The 27,662-nt window shown below is 42.1% G+C and overlaps 1 protein-coding gene across 1 annotated transcript in view; it reads right to left on the reverse strand.

Annotated features, from left to right (window-relative positions):
* The window catches only part of LOC138356365 (INO80 complex subunit C-like), a 75,413-nt gene extending 64,947 nt beyond the window's left edge, over positions 1 to 10,466 (reverse strand). The window contains exon 1 of the mRNA XM_069312306.1: positions 9,844 to 10,466. Coding sequence (XP_069168407.1) covers positions 9,844 to 9,918 — 75 coding nt within the window. The 5' untranslated portion in view covers positions 9,919 to 10,466. The remainder of the gene's footprint in view (positions 1 to 9,843) is intronic.
* Positions 10,467 to 27,662: the final 17,196 nt, after the last annotated feature.

The following is a 27,662-nucleotide window of genomic DNA, read 5'->3' on the forward strand; positions in this document are numbered from 1 at the left end:
CACTTTTGTAGATTGGAACTGTTAGCCTTTTTCCACACATCAGCTACAACTCCTGTACACAGGGATGCCTGAAAAATCAGATGAAGTGGAATACTGAGCTCAGGTGCACATTCTCTCAGAACCCATGGTGAAACTCCATCTGGACCAATTGCTTTGTTCTTACTTAGCTCCTTGAGCATTTTTTCCACTTCGTCTCTAGACACCTCTATGTGCTCTATGTTCTTCCCTGGAATTCTTATTGTGTCTGGTTCCCTAAAGATTTTAATTTGTACAAACACACTTTGGAACTTTTCGTTTAGTGTTTCACACATTTCCTTTTCATTTTCCGTGAATCTATCTCCCATTTTCAACCTCTGAATATTATCCTTTACCTGCAATTTGTTGTTTATGAATTTATAGAATAGACCTGGTTCTGTTTTACATTTGTCTGCAATCCCTTTTTCAAAATTTCATTCTGCCCCTCTCCTCACTGCCGTGTAGTTGTTTCTCGCATCTTTGTATCGCTGGTATGTTTGGGGGTTTGGCCTCTTCCTGTATTGATTCCATTTTTGTGTCTTTTGGTCTCTGGCCCTCTCGCAATTTCTATTGAACCAATCCTGTTTCCTAGTTCTGCATCTCTGTTTTGGTATAAAAAATTTTGTGCCTTTATCATATATTTCACAAAACTTGACATACATCTCATTCGCTTCCTTGCCTAGCATCAAGTCTGTCGAATTATACTCACTAAAAAAATTTCTAAGGTGGCCATAATGTCCTCTCCTGAAGTCAGGTTTTACAACTGCTTCAACCTCTTTATTTCTTTTTTTTTTTTTTTTTTTTTTTTTTTTTTTAGATATATACAAGAGTTGTTACATTCATGTAGAGCCACTAGTACGCGTAGCGTTTCGGGCAGGTCCCTGGAATACGATCCCCTGCCGCGAAGAATCGTTTTTTCATCCAAGTACACATTTTACTGTTGCGTTAAACAGAGGCTACAGTTATGGATTTGCGCCCAGTAAATCCTCCCCGGCCAGGATACGAACCCATGACATAGCGCTCGCGGAACGCCAGGCGAGTGTCTTACCACTACACCACGGAGACTGTAATTTCCTTCCAGATTATAACGCATTGAATACTTTATTCCCAAAAAGACATGGTCACTTTTACCCAAGGGAGGAACATACTGAATGTCAAGTATCTCTTCCTCCTTCCTGGTAAATATCAAATGTAGCATGGAGGGAACGTCTCCTTCCCTCATCCTCGTAGCTTGTTTAACATTTTGATACAAGAATGTTTCCATGATGAGGTCTACAAATCTACAGGTCCAAAAATCTTCTGTTTTAGCTTCATATGCTTCCCAGTCTATGGATTTCAAGTTGAAGTCACCAACTATCAACAGTCGTGATCTATCTTTATCCGCTCTCGCTATAATCTCTCTCGTTATTGTTATAAGACCTTCACGTTTACTATCTAGCTCCTCCTTTGACCATGTGCTGCTTGGCAGTGGACTATATGCATTTATGATCATTAGTTTACCATCCTCATGGCAGATCTCTAGTGCTATTATGTCAACTTCTTGTGGATTGGCAGTCATTATTTCTTTCACCTTAAGGTGTTCTTTCACCAGCACAGCAACGCCACCGCCTTTCCTAATTTTTCTGTCTCCAAATTGAGTAGCCCCTTGGGAATATGACCTCATTTAAAATAACATCTTCAAATTTTGTCTCCGTGAGTGCAACAATGTCTGGTGTCTGCAGCTGTATTACATCACTTAACTCCAGTATCTTCGATCTCACTCCATCTATGTTGGTGTATGCAATCTTCAGGAACTTGTTCCCCCTCTCCTTATTCTTCACTCCCCCTCTCTCTATTGATTTTGTTGGTTTGCCTTTATGTACCACTTTACTGGTCTGCCTATCACTTTGTAGAAAAAAGAATTGATTTCTTCTTCATTCCTGCTCTCATTTAAACTTTTTGCCTCGGCAAAGTTTAGTTTCAGCTTCTCTGTCTTCTTTTGAAAGATCTCGTCTTAACGACCACACTTTCCCATCCTCATCACTTTGTAATTTTCTGGCATTCCTGAGTACTTCTTCCATCTTTTGGCACCGTTTAGGGTGATCCTCAAAGGTCGATCTTTCCCTTTTACGTATTTGCCTATTCTCCTGTAGTCGCACACATTCTCTATGGTAGTAAGACCTTCTACGAGGCCAACAATTTTTTCTAATACTTTCGCTTCTTCTACAGCTCTTTCTGACCTAGATGTTATCTCCTTTTCTTTGCAACCAAAAATAATCAGGGATTTGCTCCGGTCAACTGTGTTTTGCACCAACTTCAGGTTAGATGCCAATTCCTTTCTCACTTCCAGCCTAATGTTTGCTTTATCTTGGTTGCTGCAGTGTTTGACATCCTTTACTGCTTCTTCAATTTTTTCCTTCTCCTTGGCCACTTGTACATAGGCGAGTTGCAAATCTTTCTTGCACTGTTCCCTGTGTAAGAATTCTATTCCAGGAACAACAATTCCTCCATCTGTGCTGACAAAAGCTGTTTCTCCTGTTGAATTTCCTTATCTAACCTAGTCATTTATGTTTAAATTTACTTTAACTTCTTCCAAAGCTATTTTTAAGAGTTTATTTTCTTCTTCCATGGCTTTGCAATTTGTTTCTAATTGATTATTATCCTTGTACAAGTCTTTCACTATATCCTCAAGACATAAAACTTTGCTATTCAAATGGTCATTACTTTCTTTCAATTTACTAATTATTTCTACATGAGAGTTCACTATAGTATCTAATTTTACCAACTTGTTATGTAGACTACTAATATCAATGCTTTCTTCATTGAATCCCGCAAAATCAAGCTCTGTTTTGTTTTTCCTCTTGCCGGCGGCCATCTTGAATGTTCTTCTCTGCACTGGCAACCCTAGGGCAACGTTTTCGAATTTGATTTTTCACTTCCCTTAGCACATTCCTGTTATCTCACCTATTTTTCAAAAGCACTATACCTTTATGTTCTCTGGGACACCACTCACTATCATCAACCTGTACTATAATACTTAGGATTGTTAAAATATGCTGGAGCTCCTCTGATGCAAGTGTTGACCCTAGGGGTGTCACCTTTTAGGTAACAGGGGCATCAGGGGGTGAAAGAAACTTTGCCCATTTGTTTCTGCCTGGTCCGGGAATCGAACCCGGGCCACAGAATTGTATATAGTTATTGTCCTGTCAATCGTCCTGCGTGTATGTGTGTCCGTGTGTCAGAGATAAATAGATTGGTTAGAAAGGCAGGGTTCAGGAGCTAAATACTGTAGCTCGATTCTGCGGACACAAATAGTAAATACAAATAGTAACTACACATACACACCTCATTCTGTAAATGTAACCTCATTCTTATTACATAACCAGAATATAAACCCCATTCTGAAGACATTTGTGTATCAACACATCAAGCAGACCACAAGAATTAGGGAAGGAGGTATTCCATTAATACTGGATCTAATATTCACCAGGAAAGAAGAAGAGATATTTGACATATAGTACCTTCCTCCCTTGGCAAAGAGTGATCATGTCCTGTTGGAAATTAATATTCTTTGAGATATAATCTAGATGAAAATGGGGACATTGAAACAGTTGATAAACTTGATTTTTAGAGATGACACTATGGGGAACTTAGAAAATTCTTTAATGAGTTTAAATGGACAAACTTGTTGCTAGGCAAGGAAGTAAATAAGATGTATGCCCAATTTTTGCAAAATATACGATAAAGGCACACAAACACTCATACTAAAACAGAGATGCAGGACCAGAAAACAGGATTAGTTCAACAGAAATTGTGAGGGCCAAAGACGAAAAGACAAGAAAATGGGTTCAATATCAAAGAGACCTAACCCACAAACATACCAACACTACAAGCAAGCAAGAAACGATTACACAACAGTAAGGAGAGAGGCAGAAAGGAACTTTGAGAAAGGTATAGTGGACAAATGTAAAACAGATCCAGACCTTTTCTATAAATTCATTTAAAGCAAGCTGCATGTAAACGATAAAATTCAGAGATTGAGAACGGAGAACAGGACTGCTGTGAATGAAAAATAAATGTGTGAAATGCTAAATGAACAGTTCCAAAGTGTTTGTACAAAATGAGGATTTCAGAGAGCCGGACCAAATACTAATTCCAGAGCACACCATAGAATACATAATGATATCTCGAGACGAAGTGAAAAAAATCACTTATGGGGCTAGGAAGAAATAAAGCGGTTGGACCTAAATGAGCTTCACCTTGGGTGCTGCGAGAATGTGCAACTGAGCTGAGCATTCCACTCCAATTAATATTCAAGACATCTTTGTGCACAGAAATCTTAGCACATACAGTATACGGAAAAAAAGCTAAACATAGTACCAATCTATTAAAATGGTAGTCGAGAGGAACCTATAAATTATAGACCCGTATTATTAACAAGCATGGTAGTCTTGAGTTATCTTGAGATGATTTCGGGGCTTTTTTTTTTTTTTTTTTTTTTTTTTTTAGTGTCCCCGCGGCCCGGTCCTCGACCAGGCCTCCACCCCCAGGAAGCAGCCTGTGACAGCTGACTAACTCCCAGGTACCTATTTACTGCTAGGTAACAGGGGCATTCAGGGGGAAAGAAACTTTGCCCATTTGTTTCTGCCTCGTGCGGGAATCGAACCCGCGCCACAGAATTACGAGTCCTGCACGCTATCCACCAGGCTACGAGGCCCCTAACCAGGCTACGAGGCCCCTAGTCAAAACACTAGAAAAAATAGTTAAAACCCAAATAGGTTGAACACCTAGAGAGTAATGACATAATAACTGCCAGACAGTATGATTTTCAAACAAAAAGATCCTGTGTAACAAATCTTCTTAGTTTTTATGATAGAGCCACAGAGATACTACAGGAAAGAGATGGTTGGATTGACTGTGTCTATCTGGACCTTAAAAAGGCATTTGATATTCCCACACAAGAGGCTGTTCTGGAAACTGGAACATGCTGGAGGGGTAACAGGGAGACTTTTGACATGGATGAAACATTTTCTGACAGACTGATGAGGGCAGTAATCACAGACAATGTATCTGACTGGAAGAGTGTTACTAGTGGAGTACCACAGGGTTCAATTCCTGCACCAGTAATGTTCATAGTCTACATAAACAATCTACCAGAAGGAATACAGAAATATATGAACATGTTTGCAGATGATGCTAAGATACTGGGGAAGTTAGAAGGCACAGACAATTGTAATGCTCTCAAATCAATCTAAATAAAGTAAGTGCTTGGAGTATAGTAGAAAATAGAATTCAATGTGAATAAATGCCATGTTATGGAATGTAGAATCGGAGAAAATAGACCACATACAACTTACAAATTATGTGGAAAGGAATTACAGTACAGAATTCAAATAGCGAGCGAGACCTAGGGGTGGTTTTGGATTGTAAGCTGTCGCCAAAGGAACACACATAAAGAACATTGTGAGTGGAGCAAATGCACTGCTTTCCAACTTCAGACTTGCTTTTAATTATATAAATGGTGAAATACTAAAAAACCTGTTCATGACTTTTTTGAGATCAAAATTGGAATATGCAACAGTTTTATGGTGCCCAAATCTCAATTGGCACATAAAGAAACTGGAAAATGTGCAACGGCATGCTACAAAATGGCTTCTGGAACAGAAAAACAAGAGTTACAAGGAGAGACTAGAGGCATTAAACATGCCAAAACAAGAAGATAAGAAAAAAAGGGGATATGATCACCACTTACAAAATAATAACAGGAATCGACCAAACTGACAAGGAGGAATTCCTGAAACCAGCAACATCACAAACAAGAGGACACAGATTCAAGCTAAGGAAACATAGGTGTCGAAAAAACATAAGAAAGTTTTCTTTTGCAAACAAGAGTGGTAGATGATTGGAATAAGCCAAGTGAGAAGGTGGTGAAGGCCAAAATCATCAGTAGTTTCAAAGAGTTACATGTATATGACAAAGAGTACTGGGAAGACATGACATCATGAGCATAGCTCTTCTCATCCTGTAACTACACTTAGGTAATTACACACACACATTCTTGTTGTATCCAACTTTATATTGTCACGGTAAAATCTCTAGGAAGAGATTCGGCCTGCTCCCTAATCGCCTATTCTACTCATTCACGTCTATGTAATCAAGAACTGCAGCCAAGAACAACAACAACTACTTCCAGACGGCTAGACAATAGCACAAGTCTCCCTCCTCTACCAGGGCCCGTCACCCCACCTCGCACCTGGGTCGCTGTGAGGCCACGCCCTTCCAAACAAGCAGTTAAAGCAGCCGGTTCCTAGTTAAAGGAGACTATCAACGCCCTCTGGCCAGCCAATATTCTGTATATATAGGGCTACCAAGCTCTCCAAGTTTCAGATTACTCCTGTGTGCTCCACTGAGTAGACCTATTGACACATCTCGGTGTGGTAACAGATTTAGTCAGACTGGCTCATGGTATTCTGCACCATATATTATTTTGCATCTTAACGTAACGTAAATTTGATTATTCATCTTGTTTGTTTTGCACACTTTGTACTAAAGCCAAGCCTGGATATTATATATTTTGTAATTTGTTTAAAGTAATTTCTATTAAAGTAAAGTATTTTTAAATTTTGGTTCTGTATGTTTTCTCCTACAGTTAACCACACTGTGAAGACACCTTTTGCAGTCTAACTTTTTTTGTTTTTTGTTTTTAAATATTTTGTGACTGGCATTACAGACTGCTTTACCATCAACGTAAGTCACAGTATTTATATGCTTTTCCTAAATAAAATATATATATACTGTATACTGTACTTCTAGCGGTTATATGCCATGTCAAAAATAATAAAGAATTGTATTCCTTCTGTTTATGCAGTAACATTTTTATGTTCCATTGATATTTTTGCTGTTCCAATTATCATTTAATAATTTTCATTTTTTATTGATCTACCTCAATTCATTATTGTTTATCTCATTCAGTTTTAAGTCTTTTTAGTTTTTTATTTCATGCACGAAACACACTGTTTATTAGTGGCTTTATGGAATTGTACCTGACCTACCCATCAATTACACAATCTTCTTTTAAAAAGTGCCTGTACTTGTATGTATTTTTGCTTAAATAAAGATTGCAGGTGACGAGTCACAATAACGTGGCTGAAGTATGTTGACCAACCCACACACTAGAAAATGAAGGGACGACGACGTTTCGGTCCATCCTGGACCATTCTCAAGTTGATTGTGATGAGGGAATTGATTGATTGATGAAGATTAAGCCACCCAAAAGGTGGCACGGGCATGAACAGCCCGTAAGTGGTGGTCTTTTTGAGCCATTACCAGTATCAATAGATGATACTGGAGATCTGTGGAGGTGCGACTGCACCCTGCGTGACAGGAACAATCTTTATCAATCTATCAATCTTCCCTTATCAGATGGGGGAGACATCTCCCGTCACGCAGGGTGCAGTCGTACCTAAACAGATCTCCAGTATCAGCTAATGATACTGGTAATGGCTCAAAAGGGCCACCACTTACGGGCTATTCATGCCCGTGCCACCTTTTGGGTGGCTAAATTTTTATCATCATCAGCTTAAACAGTCACGGGGGAGACATCTCCCGTCACGCAGGGTGCAGTCGCACCTCCACAAATCTCCATTATCATCTAGTGATACTTGTAATGGCTCAAAAGGACCACCACTTACGGGCTATTCATGCCTATGCCACCTTTTGGGTGGCTTAATCTTCATCAATCAATCAATTCCCTCATCACAATCAACTTGAGAATGATCCAGGACGGACCGAAACGTCATCGTCCCCTCATTTTCTAGTGTGTGGGTTGGTCAACTTAAATAAAGATTATTATTATTATTATTATTATAAATGAGGAATGGTCAAATTATACAGAAGCATTTTGACTGTATTTTCAAACTGTAAAAAGCTTATACAGTGGCACCTCGACTTACGATTGCCCCGACTTACGATAATTTCGCGTTACGATGTAAATTTCACCGAAAAATGCGACTCGACATACGATGGTGTCGTTGACTAACGATATTTATTTGTACACGTTCGGGTCAACCGAGCGCATAGTTCCAGGTCACGCGGCCGACCTTCCTCAGTTTACTACAGCTGCCCGCTTAGTGACGATCGCGCCTATAAGAAATTCTTCTTTTGTGGTGATTTTTTTGCATTTTGAACATTAAAGTAATTATTATATATCACGCCATGAGTCCCAGGAAAGTCAGTGCTAAGGCTCAACATACGAAAACCCACGTAAGAATGACCATAGAGCAGAAACAAGAGATCATTCGTAAATATGAAGATGGTGTGCGGGTTGTTGAACTAGCTAGGCAGTACAACAAATCTCAGTCAACGATATCCACCATACTGGCTAAGAAAAAGGACATTATGAGTGCTAAAGTGGCAAAACGCGTATCAATAATCACGAAACATTGAACACAAACACTTGAGGATGTTGAACAGTTATTATTAATTTGGATACACAGCAAAGAGTTAGTGGGTGATAGAGTTTCAGAGGCCATCATTTGTGAAAAGGCAAGAAAATTGCATGAAGACCTTTTAAAGAAAACCCCTGGAATGAATGATGCAAACGCGAAGAGAGTTTAAGGCAAGCAGGGGATGGTTTGAGAAATTTAGAAAAAGAAGTGGCATTCATAGTGTTCCGAGTGTTGTGTGTTGCGAGGTGGTGAAGAAACACAGCAAAGAACTGACCACCGAAGAACTTCACAAGGAGCAAGAGACAGTTGAGGAAATTTCTTCAGGGGAGAAGGAGACAGTACAGAATGTCCCTTCCTCATTAATTAAGGAAACGTGTGCAGCATGGGAAGAATTGCAAACTTTTGCTGAAATGACTCGCCCAAATCACGGTGCAGTAGGCCATTGCCTTAACCTTTTTAATGTCACTGTGATGCCTCACTACAGAAAAAATTAAAACATATGGAAAAACAAAAATCTCTGGAAAGGATTTTAGTGAGACAAACAAGCAGTGAATCACAACCAGGTCCTAGTAGTATGCAGGCAAAACATAAGAGAGAGTGTACCCCAGAAAAGTCATCACTGCCTGATGTTATAATGGAAGGGGACTCCCCTTCCAAACAGTAACACCTCTCCTCCTCCCCCCTAATCACCATCAAGAGACCTCCATAAAGGTAAGATAAACTTATGTCCTGTATTGTAGTTAGAAAAAAACATTGTATTCAGTATAAAATGTATTTGTAAGTTATTATTTTGGAGGGTGGGGAACGGATTAATTCAATTCCCTTTATTTCTTATGGGAAAAATCGCTTCGACTTACGATCCATCTCTGGGAACGGATTACCATCGTAAGTCGAGGCCCCACTGTACATCATTTGGGTTAGGCTGTGTTAGATGAGGTTAGGTGGAGTGATGTAGAGGTAGGATAAGGTTAGGTAGGTTTTAAAACACATTGGTAAACTGTCTTGAGTGCGATGAGACTTGTATGATTAGGCTAGTTTTGGGTATGTCTAGCAGAGTATTGGCAGCCAAATTTTACTTGAACAACAGACATAGTTGTTTTTAAAAAATATGTAGACTAAATGATAGTGATGGCTGCATCATTTAATCCTTTACATGCTCCCATTGTAACTATTTTTTTGTGTTTACTTCATTTCAATTATTGCTTTTGATAATTAGTTTTAAGTCTTAGCTTTTAAGTTTATTTTCCCACATCTTGCACAGAATGCTGTGCATACTAGTGGCTAGAGGCATAATATATACTTTCTTATCTAGAAATCCAACATTCTGCTTTCAACTAATTTTGTATGTACTTTTCCCTAAATAAAATTACCATTATCATGTTTGATCAACCAAAGACCATACCTGAAACTCGGGGTTCTTAAATACAGGAGCTTTCTTCTCTTCCTTTTCTTCCACGACCTCATCAGTTGTTACCATTTTCTTGAATACTCTTATATGAAACTTAATAACAATACTTAAATGGTGAGGAGGTTCTGGTTTATTTATGACAAGAATGACGCGTCACTACTGACTGTCACTGTCACTACTGTCTGTCACTGTCACTACTGTCTGTCACTACGATAAGATTTCAACAGTAGGTCTTGGAGTTAGGCTTCTTTGTGGCAAGTGCAGTTTGCGTGGTTTCCTTCCAACGACTACACCACGTGCCCAGCGTGCATCTGCCTTCAGCAGACAGGAGGCAGGCAGGAGACAGGCAAGAGACAGTTGTTGTGACAACAACGTCACACTGATACTAATCAGGGTACAAGACGGATCGCACACATATTTTGATAATTTCGCGCACAAAATGTGCACGTTTCGTATATACTAATATGTATGTTTAGTCAATATTAAAAGCACAATATAATGCTATTAACAGTTAAAATATCTTCAGTTTAACAGGCATATGGTTACTAAATGAAGTTCAGTAATGCGATAGGCATATGTTGTTGTTGTGAATTGACGGGCGACGACGATGGAGGTAGCTTCGTAACTGTTGCCCGCCGATGTAAACAACACGTTCGAATGCCCACAAACATGCTCGAACGCACTTAACACTGGAGCGTTACACACAGAAATCATAATAGCGTATGCATCAAATGAAAAAAAAAAAAAAACAAGGGCCGTGAAGAGAGTTCGAACCTACGTCCGAGAGGATCCCAGACGCGCCTTATAATCGACTGTGCCACGACACATCGATTAAGGCGCGTCTCGGACGTAGGTTCGAACCATCATCGCGGCCCTTGTGGATTTGTTCATTAGAGCGTTGCCGGGTTTTGGAGAAACTCCAATTTTTTTATTTTTTTATTTGTTTGTTTGTTTGTTCGTTTGTTTGTTTGCTTGTATGTTTATTTATTTATTTATTTATTTATTTATTTATTTATTTATTTATTTATTTATTTACCGCCGATCCCCAACCTCCAAGTGGTTGGACACCATTCCTTCCTCCCGTCCCATCCCAAATCCTTATCCTGACCCCTTCCAGGTGCTATATAGTCGTAATGGCTTGGCGCTTTACCTTCATAATTCCCTCCCTCTTACATTCTTGTAAAACCACTAGCACGCATATATCGTTTTGGGCAAGTCCTTAATTTCTTGCAATGTGCCTGTAAACATTTTTTGTCAATTTCACTGTAATTATTCTACATAAAATTATCTGTACCTGTAAAGCTATACAGTACCTTGTAAACATTTTTTGTCAATTTTTCTGTTAATTATCTAAAAATTATCTGTTTCTGATCGGGGAGAAAAACGCAAGCCAGTATGGGGGACTTATTTATTAAATAGTAGAGTAAAGATGATAACTGCAGTAACACAATATGATCAATGTTAAAGTGACTATGAGGCAAAGTCTATACATAGCTGAGTAGATACAGCAGTACTGCAAAAATGAATCTACTGAGAATAAACAGTAGACATTTAAACAGATGCATAGTGCCAGTTAACCAGATTATAATGCAAACTGCAGAACACAAAATATGCTTATTGGCTATAATTAAAGTACAAGACAAATGTTATAACATAGATGAGTGGCACAGGCAGTACAGATATGACCATTGCATTACACAGGAAAGCGGAGGATTTTCTCATGGCAGGAAATAGACACTTGCACAGCGCCTGCGGATCGCGCTGTGCAAGCAGATGATGAAGATTAAGCCACCCAAGAGGTGGCACGGGCATGAATAGCCCGTAAGTGGTGGCCCTTTTGAGCCATTACCAGTATCAAGAATTGATACTGGAGATCTGTGGAGGTGCGACTGCACCCTGCGTGACAGGAGATGTCTCCCGTGGTTGTCTATTCGAAGATGAAGATGAAGATGAAGCCACCCAAAAGGTGGCACGGGCATAAATAGCCTGTAAGTGGTGGCCATTTTAAGCCATTACCAGTATCAAGAGCTGATGCTGGAGATCTGTGGAGGTGCGAATGCACCCTGCATGACGGGAGATGTCTCCCTTGTGAATGTGTCAATGATGAGAGAGAGAGAGAGAAGATTAAGCCACCCAAAAGGTGGCTTGGGCATGAATAGCCCATAAGTGGTGGCCCTTTTGAGCCATTTCCAGTATCAATAGATGATACTGGAGATCTGTGGAGGTGCGACTGCACCCTGCGTGACGGGAGATGTCTCCCGTCGTGTGCAAGCAGCACAAGGAGGGGCCTATATAAAGAAGGGAAGAGAGGTCATGCGCTAAGCCTATCTACATCAGAGAGTAGCTGAAGGTTCGCCCTCTGCAACATGGTATCTTCAGGCAACCAAATTAGAAAGGTTAAATATCCCAAAAGGAATCCACAGGGAAATAGCAGTTAGGTTATATAGATTACGTCTAGGTTACAGATGCAATTGAGAGATTGGTGAACCCCGACAGAGAGAGTGCATCTTCTGCCAAACTGTCACAGAAAAGCCATTGCTTCACTATCTTTTGGAATGTGAAGCAACCAATGACCTTGGAAGAGCTTAAAGAGTCCCTGAATCTTGCAGTGGCCACCCTGAAGCACTCAACACAGCCACTCTCCTGGTCAAAAAAGGTGTCCAGCAGCTGGACACCCTCATAAAGACTGTCAAGCAGTATCCTCCCCCGCGATAACAGCTTGACAATTAAATGCAACCTCAGAATACTGAAAAGAATTACTGAACAAAAAATTGTACCACTTCCGGGCTATTCATGCCCCTGCCACCTCTTGGGTGGCTTAATCTTTATTAATCTTTTTATCGTCATGCGCTCTCTCCTGCCCCGCTTCGCACGTAACAGTCTTTGTAACGTAAATTTAGTCTGCCCGGTGTAGCCCGGAAGAAACTGTGGCCTCCCAGGCCGCTGGTCTATCCAGACATTTCGTCTGCCCGGTGTAGCCCGGAAGAAACTGTGGCCTCCCAGGCCGCTGGTCTATCCAGACATTTCGTCTGCCCGGTGTAGCCCGGAAGAAACTGTGGCCTCCCAGGCCGCTGGTCTATCCAGACATTTCGTCTGCCCGGTGTAGCCCGGAAGAAACTGTGGCCTCCCAGGCCGCTGGTCTATCCAGACATTTCGTCTGCCTGGTGTAGCCCGGAAGAAACTGCGGTCCCAGGCTGCTGGTTTATCCAGACGTTTCGTCTGCCCGGTGTAGTCCGGAGGAACCGGCGGCCTCCCAGGCTGCTGGTCTATGCAGACGTTTCGTCTGCCCGGTGTAGTCCGGAAAAAATTGCGGCCTCCCAGGCCGCTGGTTTATCCAGACGTTTTCGTCTGCCCGGTGTAGCCCGGAAGACTTTGTGGCCTCCCGGCCCGAAGCAAGTTCAGAGGCTTTTGCTATTGTTGTTCCTGCTGTCGGTCCCCAGCTGGCGGCGTTCTAGCTGTTAATGCTCCGGCTGTCGATGCCACAGTTGCTGCTGTCACTGCTGGTGTTGTTATCTGCAACTGATGTGCCAGCTGGCGGCTCTGCACTATCAACTTACTCTTCAGTCTTATTGTAGTAATAGTAGTAGTAGTAGGCATCTTTCAGTCTCGGGAGACTATGGAGTTGCGCCCTGGTTGTCAATCCTGATGCAGCGTCTGGCGTGACTGATGAGGCCAATCCGAAAGTGGCAGTCCATCCCACACTGAGCACAAATGCAGTCCGATTCTGGTCTGTCTTCCTGTCTACCGGCTTTCCTTCTCTGTCTTTTTGCCTCCGATTTCTTACCAAGTGACTCCTCGAACTTGGAGAGACCTCTTTGAACAGACTGCCCATAGGCTGAACGGATTGCAGCCAGTGTCTCCCACATACCAAGATCGACGTCCATGGCTTTCAGGTCCCTCTTACATATGTCTTTGTACCGTAGCTGGGGCTTGCCTGTTGGACGCTTTCCCTGCCTCAGCTCTCCGTACAGGAGGTCCTTGGGGATCCTGCCGTCGCCCATTCGCACAACGTGCCCGAGCCAGCGCATTCGTCTCTGTTTCAGCATTGTGTACATGCTGGTGATTCTTGCTCTCCTCAGGACGTTGTTGTTTGTCACCGTGTCCTGCCAGGTGATGTCCAAGATGTGTCGAAGGCAGCGCATGTGGTAGGCATTCAGCTGTTTTCCTGATGGGCGCGGAGTGTCCAAGACTCACTGCCATAAAGGAGAGTGCTCAGGACACAGGCTCTGTAAACCTGAATCTTTGTATATTCAGTCAGCCTGTTGTTGGCCCACACTCTCTTTGTCAGTCTGGACATGGTAGTAGATGCCTTATCGATGCGTCTGTTTAGCTCCATATCAAGAGAGAGGGAGTCAGAGATTGTGGAGCCCAGGTACACGAAGTCGTGAACGACTTCCAGTTTGGAATCGGAGATGCCGATGTCAGGTGGGGAGTCCACTCCTTGTCTCATGATTTGTGTTTTCTTCAGGCTGATGATGAGTCCGAAAATCTGACAGGCCTCGCTGAAGCGGGTCATGAGCCATTGGAGGTCTTTGGCTGAGTGGGCAGTGACTGCTGCGTCGTTAGCAAAAAGGAAGTCACGCAGACACCTCAGCCGAACCTTCGTCTTGGCTCTCAGCCTGGCGAGGTTAAAGAGCTTTCCATCCGACCTGGTCCGGAGGTAGATGCCTTCCGTGGCAGATCCGAAGGCGTGCTGCAGCATAACTGCGAAGAAAATCCCGAATAGGGTTGGAGCCAGTACACAGCCCTGCTTTACTCCACTTCGGATGTCAAAGGCGTCTGATGTTAGGCCATCAAAGACCACGGTGCCCTTCATGTTCTCGTGGAAAGATCTGATGATGCTGAGGAGCCTGGGTGGGCATCCGATCTTGGGGAGGATCTTGAACAGGCCATCCCTGCTGACGAGGTCGAAGGCCTTCGTCAGATCTATGAAGGCTACGAAGAGTGGCTGCTTCTGTTCCCTGCATTTTTCCTGCAGTTGTCTGAGGGAAAAGACCATGTCGATGGTGGACCTGTTAGCTCTTAATCCACATTGTGATTCTGGATAGACTCTCTCTGCAAGTACTTGGAGCCTCTTCAATGTGACTCGAGAAAACAGCTTTCCGACAATACTGAGGAGGGAGATTCCACAGTAATTGTTGCAGTCGCCTGATTGATTGATTGATGAAGATTAAGCCACCCAAGAGGTGGCACGGGCATGAATAGCCCGTAAGTGGTGGCCCTTTCGAGCCATTACCAGTATCAAAAGATGATACTGGAGATCTGTGGAGGCGCAACTGCACCCTGCGTGACGGGAGATGTCTCCCGGACCAAGTGTGGCCTCAGTCGCCTCTGTCACCTTTATTCTTATACAGCGTGACGATGTTGGCATCCCTCATGTCCTGTGGCACCTCTCCTTCCCAGCAGAGGCAGAGAATTTCATGCAGCTCCATGAGCAGGTTACCTCTGCAGCACTTTAAGGTCTCAGCAAGAATGCCATCTTTGCCAGGAGTTTGCCAGAAGCAAGGGAGTCTAGGGCTTAGCTGAGTTCTTCGAGGGTCGGTTCGCTGTCGAGCTCCATTAACACAGGCAGGCACTAAATGGCGCTCAGGGCGTCTTCGGTGACCACATTGTCCCTGGCGTATAGCTCAGAGTAGTGCTCAACCCAGCGCTTCAGCTGCAGTGTCTGGTCCTGAATCACCTCGCCAGTGGCAGATTTCAGAGGAGCGGTCTTCTTCTGGATTGGGCCGAGGGCCTGCTTGATGCCGTCATACATTCTCTTTACATTGCCTGTATCCGCTGCAGTCTGTATCTGGGAGCAGAGTTGGGTCCAATAGTTGTTGGCACATCGCCTGGTGCTCTGCTGCACTGTGCAGCGGACGGCCCAAAGAATCTGAAAGTTGCGCTGACGTGGGCAGGCTTTGTAGGCTGCCAAGGCGTTTCTCTTCTCTTCGATGACAGGTGTCATCTCTTCCAAGTGAGCCTCGAACCAGTCTGCCGACCTGCTGGTCTTCTTGCCAAAGGTGGAAATGGCAGCGTTGAACACAGCGTCTCTAAAGTGCTCCCATCTTTTACAGGCAGTGACCCCAGCTGGGCCAGGGAGAGCTTCCTCGAGCACGCGTGCAAAATCTTCCACCTTGTCCTGGTTGCGGGTCTTGGTGGTGTCGATGCGAGATCTGCCCGCCTTTTTCGAGTGATGAATCTTCTTTGTTTGCATCTTGACCCTGCTACATACCAGGGAGTGGTCGGTGTCACAGACAGCACTCTGGTAGCTATGCGTAATCTTGATACTGGGTAGACTTGCACGCCTGGTAAGAATCAGGTCAAGCTGGTGCCAGTGCTTGGATCTGGGGTGTCTCCAAGATACTTGGTGTTGAGGCTTTGTGCCGAAGAACGTGTTGGTGACACAGAGACCGCGAAGGCAGCAGAGTTCTAGCAGACGTTGCCCGTTATCATTCATCCTCCCTATGCCAAATTGACCCAGACAAGTGGGCCAAATGTTGTGATCGACACCCACTTTGGCGTTGAAGTCGCCGAGGATGAACAGTGGCTCCTTTACAGGGATTCTCGCTATGACTCTGTTAGGTCATCGTAGAATTTTTCCTTTGCCTCTGCTGGAGAAGTCAGGGTTGGTGCATATGCACTAATTACATTGACTGGTCCTGTTTGGGAGTGCAGTTGCAGAGACAGAATTTGTTCGGTTTCCCCCATCGGTGGCATAATGTGTTCCAACAGTGCATTCCTGACGGCAAATCCCACACCATGTTCTCTGGTCTCATCTGGAGGTTTTCCTTGCCAGAAGAAAGAGAAGGTCCTCTCTCTCACAGATCCTGATTCTGGGAGCCTGGTCTCTTGGAGAGCAACAAAATCCATCTGCAGTTTGCCTTTTGCTTCTTTGAATCTAGTCTCATAATGTGAAAGTTTAGCTTTTCTTATGATACTGGTAAGCACTGATGAGTACCTTTTAACTACTTCCTTTGTAACTAGGCCAATCCTAAAAATAAAATTCATATTCATGTTTTTTGCTGATTGATTTAATTATGCCACTTGTGAGCCACGGGTTATTTTTTCTTTTATCAGTTACTTGTTTGGTAAGGAGGGGACAGTGAGTGTTGTAGAGGCTTAGAGTTTTGGAGAGAAAGAGGTTAGTTGATGAGTTTGTATCCTGTGTATTATTAAATTCAGATTCCCAGTTAATATTGTGAAGTGCATTAGTGAGATTGCCTAAAGCTGATTCACTGTGTAGCCTGAATGAAAGTTTCTTGCTTTCTGGTGGTGCTGTGTCTATGTTTGTTATGAGGAAGGTAGGATAGTGGTCAGTTGTTCTGTCATAGATTACCCCAGTTGTAAGGGGAGCTGTTATATTAGTGCATAAGTGATTCAGGGTTAGTTAGTTTAGTTCATTTATTATGCACCCCATACCCATCTTGTGGGCGGTAGTGGAAAGGGTTACAGAGGCACATAATGGGCTCAGGGACTGAACCCCACAATTCATTTAGCTAAGCACGTTACAATCTTGATGAGCTAGTTACAAAATTCAATGTAAGTCGTCACATCAACAATGGGTTCGAGATTGACCTCAAGTACAGGTTCTAAATTAAGCAACTGACATATGTGGAGAGCTAGTGTCACAATTTATATGTTTGTCCTGCACACCGCCCCCCATCCAGTGGGCAGCGGTGGATAGGTTACAATCACTCAGTTACTACCTACACGATCCAGGGTAGTGGCAGATGTTTGAGTGACTCGGGTGGGCTTGGTGATTGTGGGGATTAGCATACAGGAGTGCATGCTGTTACGGAAATAGTCAACTTGAGGGTTGTTTTGAAGACCCAGGTCAATATTGATATCACCTCCCAGAATGATGTGATTTTTGTTGAGATTGTTATTTATGATAAGATTCCTTACCTTGTCAGAGAATAAAGCTATGTTGGTATTAGGAAATCTATAGATGGCACCGATAGTCAGGGAGGATTTAAGGGATTTACTGGAGAACTTGGCAAAGGTATATTCACAATAGTCGTCTCTATCACTAATGACACTATTGCAAGTGAAGGTATCTTTGTAATATATTGCTGTACCGCCACCTTTTTTATTAGGCCTGCAGTTATGAATGGCTTTATAACCAGCTAAATTGTAGAGTTGGGTATAGTCATTACTTAGCCAAGTTTCTGTTAAAATGATGAATGATAATTTAGTACCTAGTGCTGTGAGTAGTGCATTTATATCATCAAAATGTTTACCAAGTGACCTAACATTTTGGTTGTAAACTGATAAGCAGGTGCTATTTAGGAGTTTGTTTTTTGCAAGATTTGCTGTGTAATACCTGCAATAATGATGATCAATGTGCTGATTTGTGTGGATATGGGACAGAAGATTTCGATCAGGATCAATATCAGTAAGCATATAGATAAGATAATGTCACGATACAATAAGATAAGCAATTACAGGAACAGTTAAATACTAAATCTGCTGTAAATGAAAAGTAATTATAGCAAAACACAACAATAAACGTAGGTACACAAAAATAGAAACAATTAGAAATAGAGTAAAGATCCCCGTAGACAGCCAGGAAGGATACAGTAGTTAGGTTAAGAGAGAAGACAAATCAGTAGCCTGACAAGAATAATATATAGCAAAAAATAAAGAGACAAATAATAATCGTAAGTAAAAATAATCTTAAAAATAAATTATTTAATATAGCTTAGTTGTGAACCTATAATTAGTATGAACTTAAGAAAACAAAATGAGCTCAATAATTAATTACAATAAATGATGTATAAATCAAATTACAATTAAATTTAAATTCACCAGTCTGCTGACAAAGGTCAACAATGCTCCCAGAACCTCTGTATCTTGGCACAATCTCCTTCTATTTGGGAATGCATGCTTAGCATTACCGCCCAGGAGAGACAAGTCATTAGCAACCTCTGTAATCAGGGCACTTAATGAATTCCCCAGAGCAGACAACCTGGTCCGCCTCCCCCCTCGTGCCAAGAACACCAGCCGCAGGACGACCAACAATAACTCATCTGAGAACCACAAAATGAGAGCACAGATCACCAGGAAAATAGAAGAGGGCAATACCACAGGTGCCATCAGAATCATGACCAGCGATGACACTATTGCCCCCAGGAACGCCACTACAGCAGAGGCTCTTCAAGACAAACACCCACCCAGAGCCCCCGACAGCAGCAGGGATCCCCAGGAAAACAATGCTGGCATAGAACCCTTGACTGTTCGAGAATCTGAGGTGTACAAAGCAGCCATGTCTTTCCCAACAGGTTCAGCAGGGGGCTTTACAGGCCTAAGACCCCAGCACATCAAACAAATGCTGAATCCGGTGCTTGGAGATGCTGCAAAGGACCTTCTAGTGGAACTTACCAGATTCTCCAACATGTGTTTGGCTGGCGGCATCCCTGAGGACATCAGGCCTGTCTTTTATGGAGCAGCACTCTGTGCTCTAAAGAAGAAGGATAGGGGTATCAGGCCCATTACCGTTACCAACACCCTCCGACGCCTTGTAGCTAAGGCTGCAGTCAGATCTATCAGCCAGGAAGCAGCCACCTTGCTGAAACCTCATCAGCACGGGTTTGGGATTCCCCTAGGTTGTGAAGCTGCAGCACATGCAGCGCGGGCTTACATTGCCGATCTCCCGGACCAGAAGGCACTAGTAAAGCTTGACTTCAAAAATGCTTTTAGTCAAGTCAGACGAGACGCTGTCCTCAGGGCTGTACACAACCATTTCCGTCCCCTTTACCCATTCATCCGATCGTGCTACAATGGGGACTCTAAGCTTCTTTTTGGGGAGCATGAAATAAACTCCTGTGAAGGTGTCCAACAAGGTGACCCCTTAGCCCCCCTCCTTTTCTGCCTAGCTATCAAAGAGGTCACTGATAGTCTGACAAGCGAGCTAAACATCTGGTACCTGGATGATGGCATTCTCGCTGGATCCCCGGAAACCATTTTGGAGGATATAAGGAAAATCCAGGAGCAGGGAGCAGACTTAGGCCTCATTCTCAATGCATCCAAATGTGAAATAATCTCCCGTAACCCAGACATCACTGGGCAAATACAAAATGTTCTTCCAGACATTCTCGTTGTCGAGCCACCGGACTGCACTCTCCTGGGTGCTCCCATTGGCCCACGAGCAATCGAGGAGGTCCTGGCTGCAAAAATCACTGATCTAAAGAGAATGCTGGACAGGATTGACAAGATTGATGCCCATGATGCTCTCTTTCTCCTCACAAGATGCCTGTCTCTCCCTAAGTTGACCTACTTTCTGAGATGTTCTCCATCCTACAGCAGCCTTAAGTTAAATGTGTATGACACCCTTCTGAGGTCCATGCTGGTGAAAGTCCTAAACCTGCCATTGGACGACTCTCAGTGGGAGCAAGCAACCCTTCCTGTAAGACTCGGCGGCCTTGGTGTCCGCACAGCCTCCCAAATTGCTCTACCAGCCTTCCTTTCCTCCTCCCACGCATCGCATGACCTCGTCAGAGATATCTTACCTGCAACCCTGAGAGATTCAGCAGGAATACACGATCCTGCTTTCACTGAATGTTCAAATCAGTGGGATGTTCTTGCAGCCCCAGCAACCATTATAGAGCCAACAAAACAGCACAAACAGTCCGGCTGGGACCACCCTCTAGTGGAAAAAGTAGCTGATGCCATGCTCAGCGTCGCAACATCAGACAAGGAGAAAGCCCGCCTCAGAGCAGTGCGTGCCCCCCATGCAGGAGACTTCCTCCTGGCAGTACCCATGTCAGCAATAGACACGCGCCTAGATCCAGAATCCCTTCGTGTAGCAGTGGCCCTCCGCCTTGGTGCCCCAATTCACACTGAATACAAGTGTATTTGCAACAGGGTGGAAGCAGACCAATACGGACTGCATGGGTTGCATTGCGGAAGCACAAAGGGCTGGCATGCAAGACACAACGAGGTCAATGACATCATCAAGAGAAGCCTCGTCTCAACTAGGTGCCCAGCGGAGAGAGAACCTCGCATCCTAGGGGTCCAAAACCCGGATATTCCCGCACTTCGCCCTGATGGCATCACCATATACTCATGGAAGGAGGGTAGACAGTTGGTGTGGGACTACACATGTGTATCCACCCTGGCTGACACCTATGTACACTTCGGAGCTGATCAAGCAGGTGGGGCGGCCAACCACAGGGAAACAGCAAAATCACTCAAGTACAGGCGACTGGAAGGTCAATACCTCTTTGTTCGCATAGCGTCTGAGACGCATGGCCCCTGGGGCAAGAGTGCCTTGGGATTTCTCAAGGAATTGGGTTCCAAGCTCATTGACGTCACCAGAGACCCAAGGGCTTCCAGTTTTTTGTTTCAGCGCCTCAGTGTGGCGATCCAGAGGGGAAATGCTTGCTGCGTCCTCGGTTCCTGTCCGGAAGCGGAGGATCTTCAAGAGATCCATAACCTTTAGGCATTTGTCTTGTATGTTTTGTAACCTTTAAATACACAATAAAGCAAAAAAAAAAAAAAAAAAGGAAGGGGGTGGTAGGAGAAAAGCACACAGAAACTGTATTGGAGGGGACCTACATTCCCTCCAATGCGTTATGTGTGGTTTCCTCCGAGGCTATGGGTCCCACTTCTTCCAGCCAGAGGTGGTACTCCCTTCCCTTTTGAAAAAAAAAAAATTTAAAAATAAAAAAAAAATAACAGGGTAAGATTATATTTATGAGCAAGAATTTACTAAGACACTGAGGTAAATGCTTACATAAATACTGAGTCTGCTATAATTAGAGAATAATTATAGCAAAACACAACAATAAATGCAAGTAAACAAAAGAGTTGAAACATATAGAAGTAGAATAAAGATTACTAGATAGCCATGAAGGATACACAAGTTTGGCGGAGAGAACAAAAAATCAGTAGAGACTGTCAAGATGAATATATAAAAAATTTGACAAATGATAATTGTAAAGTAAAATAATCTTAACATACTGTCCCACAACTCCTGACCCTGACGTTCAGCTGTTTCATTGCCCGACATATGCCAGGTTTTTCTACAAGTGTGGTTAAACTGCCATTTATATTTAAGAACATAAGAACAAGGGTAACTGCAGAAGGCCTTTTGGCTCATTCGAGGCAGCTCCTATTTATAACCACCCAATCCCACTCATATACATGTCCAACCCACGTTGAAACAATTGAGGGACCCTGCCTCCACTACGTTTCGTCGGCAGCAGCGGCGGCAGCAGAGATGACAGCGCCAACGGAGGCGGAGGTAGCGACGTCGTCAGTCAACTCAGTGATGACAGCAGTTTTAGTGACACAGAAACATTAACTAGAAAAGGAAGTCGATCTGCATCAGCATATTTTAAAATGATTATTGACCTTAACGAACGGGCTCAAGCCAAGTACGAGAATGAAAATGATAATATTCTGAGTGACAGTAATTATGGCATGCAACTTACAGAGAACATTCACTCGCGGACCATCCCGAGTTGCTCAGTGATCAAGAAACTGATGATGTCACCAGATGTTCCTGACGACACCAAACGCCAGGTTGGTGCTGCTCTTTACGTAGTACAGTCACTTATTGACACATTGTGGAAGTGGGACGTGGACATCAATGGGACCACCAGTCCCAGGGAGGAACAACACCAAGACGATGGCTGCTGTTGACACAAGGACCATTAGGTTTCTCAGTTGGAACATTCATAGCATCAACAAAAGACTGAATGATCTAATTGCACATGTTACCAGTAACAACATAGATATAATTAATGCCACAGTAATGCTATAGACATAACGCCACAGTAATGCTATAGACAATTTTATAACTGTTGCTGATAATATCAACTGGGAGTCCGAGTTAGGTAACATAGGGGACATCAACCTAGCAGTGCAATCTTTTCTTCAAACAACTCTTAGCCTTTATAACACCCAATGTCCTATGCTTACAGAACAAGTCACAACCAAAAGGCTTAACAATCCCTGGCTTACAAAGGGAATACTTAAATCCATTAATAAAAAACATGACCTTGAGAAGAAGTATAGGTTAGGAATTGTCTCCAAAGAATTACTCGTTATTGCTATCTAAGATAATTAGACGAGCCAAAACTAAATACTACGAAGATAAATTTACCCAAATAAACAGCAACATTAAAAAAACTTGGAGCACAATTTCACAAATATTGGGATCAAAGAAGATTTTAAATAACAAACCAACACTCCTGTCCAATAACGATGGTCAGCTTTCAGCCTCTGATTCTGCTATTGAGTTCAATAGGTTCTTCTCTTCCATTGGGTCATCCCTTGCAAATAAAAAAAAAAAAAAAAAAAAAAAAATGTTTATTTAGGTAAGGTACATACATACAATAAATTTTTACAAAGATTGGTTGACTTATAGGTAGAGCTAGTACATACAATGCCTAAAGCCACTATTACGCAAAGCGTTTCGGGCATGATAAACTTAAATGACTAAAGCTTAATACTAATTGAGCATAATGAGTAGAATGAGAACAAGAAATGAAAACATAGATGAAAAAGCAGCACAAATACAATTCTGTCGACAAACAGCGCTCTTTAAAAAAAAACAGACATTGGTTGACAATAGAAGGGTAAGGTAGGTTACAGGGAATTTATTAGGTATAGCTTCGTTTTTAACTTAAACTGGTTGAGAGAGGTACAGTCTTTAATGGATGGAATGATATTCCATCAAAATGATGGAATGATATTCCATCATTATATATATATTCCATTCCAAAATAAGGAATGATAGTCCTTAGATGGAATGATATTCCATCTTCCAGTACTGACGTTAAGGACTATCTTACAGGTAACTATCCACAGTTTCTGTACCTAAAGCCTATTAATTCCACTGACGTCAATGAGATAATCCTTTCCCTTAAAACCAAGTCTAGTGCCCTTGAGGAGATACCAACTTTAATTTACAAAAAAGCCTCCAGATCTTTAGCCCCTGCTATTGCTTTGCTCTTCAACAAGTCACTTGAACTCCAAACCTTTCCAGATATTCTAAAAAAAAGCGAGAGTAACGCCTGTCCACAAATGTGGTGATCTCACAGATGTTAACAACTACAGACCTATATCAATACTGCCAAACTTGTCAAAAATTTTTGAAAAACTAATCTACAAGCAGCTTTACTCTTATCTAGCCAAACACAATATACTTAGCCCTTGCCAATATGGCTTCAGACCCACTAACGATGCACTTATTAGTATGCTTAACTCGATTCATACAGCTCTTGATAAAAATGAGTTCCCTGTTGTGTTATTTGTGGACCTGCGTAAGGCTTTTGACACTGTCAACCACCAAAACCTTCTTCTTAAATTACATCATAATGGAGTCAGAGAACACTCCCTGCAATACCTCAAATCCTACCTTACTGACAGGCTCCAGTAAGTTTCTGTGAATAATTCAATTTCTCCCACCCTACCCATCAACATTGGTGTTCCTCAGGGCAGCATACTTGGCCCTCTCCTCTTTCTCGTCTACATTAATGACCTTCCAAATGCCTCCCAACACCTCAAACCAATTCTATTTGCTGACGACACAACCTTCATTTACTCCAGTCCTGACCCCCTTGCTCTTAATGCCACAGTAAATACTGAGCTAAATAAAGTCCATCTTTGGCTAACTGCCAACAAACTCACCCTTAACATTGACAAAACTTTCTATATTCTGTTTGGCAATAAATCCTCTAATCAAATAAATCTCAAAATAAACAATACCCAAATTTGTAACAAATTAGATGGCAAATTCCTTGGCGTTCTCATCGACCACAAGCTGAATTTCCAGGGACACATTCTAAATATATCAAAAAAAGTTTAAAAAACTGTTGGCATTCTTTCTAAGATCAGATATTATGTACCCCGCCCTGCCCTGGTGACTCTCTATTATTCCCTTATCTATCCATATCTCAACTATGGTATTTGTGCTTGGGGTTCTACTACCCAAAATCATTTACGTCCTCTAATTATTCAACACAAAGCTGCTATTAGGACAATATCCAACTCTGGCCCCAGACATCACTCGGTACCCCTACTCAAATCTCTGAATATGTTAGACATTAAGTCATTGCACATTCTCTCATGTGTATTATACATATATAAAACGCTAAACTGTAATGCCAATCCTGACCTCAAACGCTTCATAGAAGGTTGTAACAGAACCCATGAGCACCACACCAGAAATAAATACAGTTTTGATATTCCTAGAGTACGACTTAATCAAACTAGAAATGCTCTACAAATCAAGGGGCCCAGATTGTGGAATGACCTTCCCAACCATGTTAAAGTCTGTACCTCTCTCAACCAGTTTAAGATAAAAACGAAGCTATACCTAATAAATTCCCTGTAACCTACCTTACCCCTCTATTGTCAACCAATGTCTGTTTTTTTTTAAGAGCGCTGTTTGTCGACAGAATTGTATTTGTGCTGCTTTTTCAGCTATGTTTTCATTCCATGTTTTCATTTTACTCATTATGCTCAATTAGTATTAAGCTTTAGTCATTTAAGTTTTTCATGCCCGAAACGCTTTGCGTAATAGTGGCTTTAGGCATTGTATGTACTAGCCCTAACTATAAATCCATCACTCTTTGTAAAATCTGTTGTATGTGTCTTGTATGTTCTTGGTCTACACAACCTTACCTAAATAAACATTTGATTTGAATTGCTTTACAGGAGCCCTACACGTCCAACATGATAAACAAAACCCCACCAAAGATCAGACGGTATGCATCCTATAATAACAGTAACGCCACAGGCCTATTAACATACGTCAGAAGTGATTTACCGCACATTCTTGTGAGCACGTCACACAATGTACACACACAGTACCATCACTTTCATGTACAAACTACAGCAGGCCACTTTTCATTCCTCAACGTATATGCCAGAAGCCAGAAACTCAATGTAACATTGTTCCCAGATCTAGACAATCAGGGGACAATATACATGGGAGATTTTAATGCTAGACATATTACGCTGGGAGACATTACTAACAACGATAATGAATGCAAATTTATTAAATATGTTTATGACAACAGATTAACTGTGTATACTACGGATACCCAAACTCATTTATTGGGAGGCAGACTTGATTATGTAATGGGTAGAAACCTTGTGCAAGATAGGATGGAATGTTCGTTGGTAAATCACTTAGTTAGTGATCACTATGCAGTTTCTGCTTCCTATGAGGTACAGTGTGATGTACCTAATAGATATCTGAGACGGAAAATGATTATTCCATATGGCTTGCATGACCACTTTATTAATTGTATATCAAAATGGTATCAAGATTACACAATAACGAATGTGCAAGCTTCTCCAGAGATCTCGTTGATACGATTACTACCTACTACGACGCATGGGTGTGTTGGGGAACAGGTCGTAAGCCTAGCAGAAGTGGACAACACCTACCATCACCCAAGTGAGTCCTTGACCCCGTATTTGTTAAAGAACATGAACGAGTAAAGCAACTTGGAGATACGTACAAACGAACCAAAGCACAAGGTGACTTGCATGCATTTCTAGTTGCAAATAGAGAGAGGTGAGAGACATGAGCAACGTCATACGTAATAAACATTGGGAAGAGTTTCTACAAAGTATAAATAAACAAACAACACTTGTTGAAGTTTGGGAAAAGATACCAATACCTCAAATCCTACCTTACTGACAGGCTCCAGTATGTTTCTGTGAATAATACAATTTCTCCCACCCTACCCATCAACATTGGTGTTCCTCAGGGCAGCATACTTGGCCCTCTCCTCTTTCTCATCTACATTAATGACCTTCCAAATGCCTCCCAACACCTCAAACCAATTCTATTTGCTGACGACACAACCTTCATTTACTCCAGTCCTGACCCCCTTGCTCTAAATGCCACAGTAAATACTGAGCTAGAGAAAGTCCATCTTTGGCTAACTGCCAACAAACTCACCCTTAACATTGACAAAACGTTTTATATTCTGTTTGGCAATAAATCCTCTAATCAAATAAATCTCAAAATAAACAATACCCAAATTTGTAACAAATTAGATGGCAAATTCCTTGGCGTTCTCATCGACCACAAGCTGAATTTCCAGGGACACATTCTAAATATATCAAAAAAAGTTTAAAAAACTGTTGCCATTCTTTCTAAGATCAGATATTATGTACCCCGCCCTGCCCTGGTGACTCTATTACTCCCTCATCTATCCATATGTCAACTATGGTATTTGTGCTTGGGGTTCTACTACCCAAAATCATTTACGTCCTCTAATTACTCAACACAAAGCTGCTATTAGGACAATATCCAACTCTAGCCCCAGACATCACTCAGTACCCCTACTCAAATCTCTGAATATGTTAGATATTAAGTCACTGCACATTCTCTCATGTGTATTATACATATATAAAACGCTGAACTGTAATGCCAATCCTGACCTCAAAAGATTCATTGAAGGTTGTAACAGAACCCATGAGCACCACACCAGAAATAAATACAGTTTTGATATTACTAGAGTACGACTTAATCATACTAGAAATGCTCTTCAAATCAAGGGACCCAGAATGTGGAATGACCTTCCCAACCATGTTAAAGACTGTACCTCTCTCAACCAGTTTAAGACAAAAACGAAGCTATACCTAATAACTACCCTGTAACCTACCTTACCCCTCTGTTGTCAACCCATGTATGTTTTTTTTTTTCAAAACAACGCTGTTTGAATGTAATTTTCTGTAATAATTTGTAATTGTATTTGTGCTGCTTTTTCAGCCATGTTCCCCCCTCTTTTACCCCTATTTTTATTTGTTCTCAACACATTTTATTCTTTTTACCAATTAGTTTTAAGCTTTAGTCATAAATG

Source organism: Procambarus clarkii, chromosome 72 (genome assembly GCF_040958095.1).
Source record: "Procambarus clarkii isolate CNS0578487 chromosome 72, FALCON_Pclarkii_2.0, whole genome shotgun sequence".
Classification (NCBI taxonomy): domain Eukaryota; kingdom Metazoa; phylum Arthropoda; class Malacostraca; order Decapoda; family Cambaridae; genus Procambarus; species Procambarus clarkii.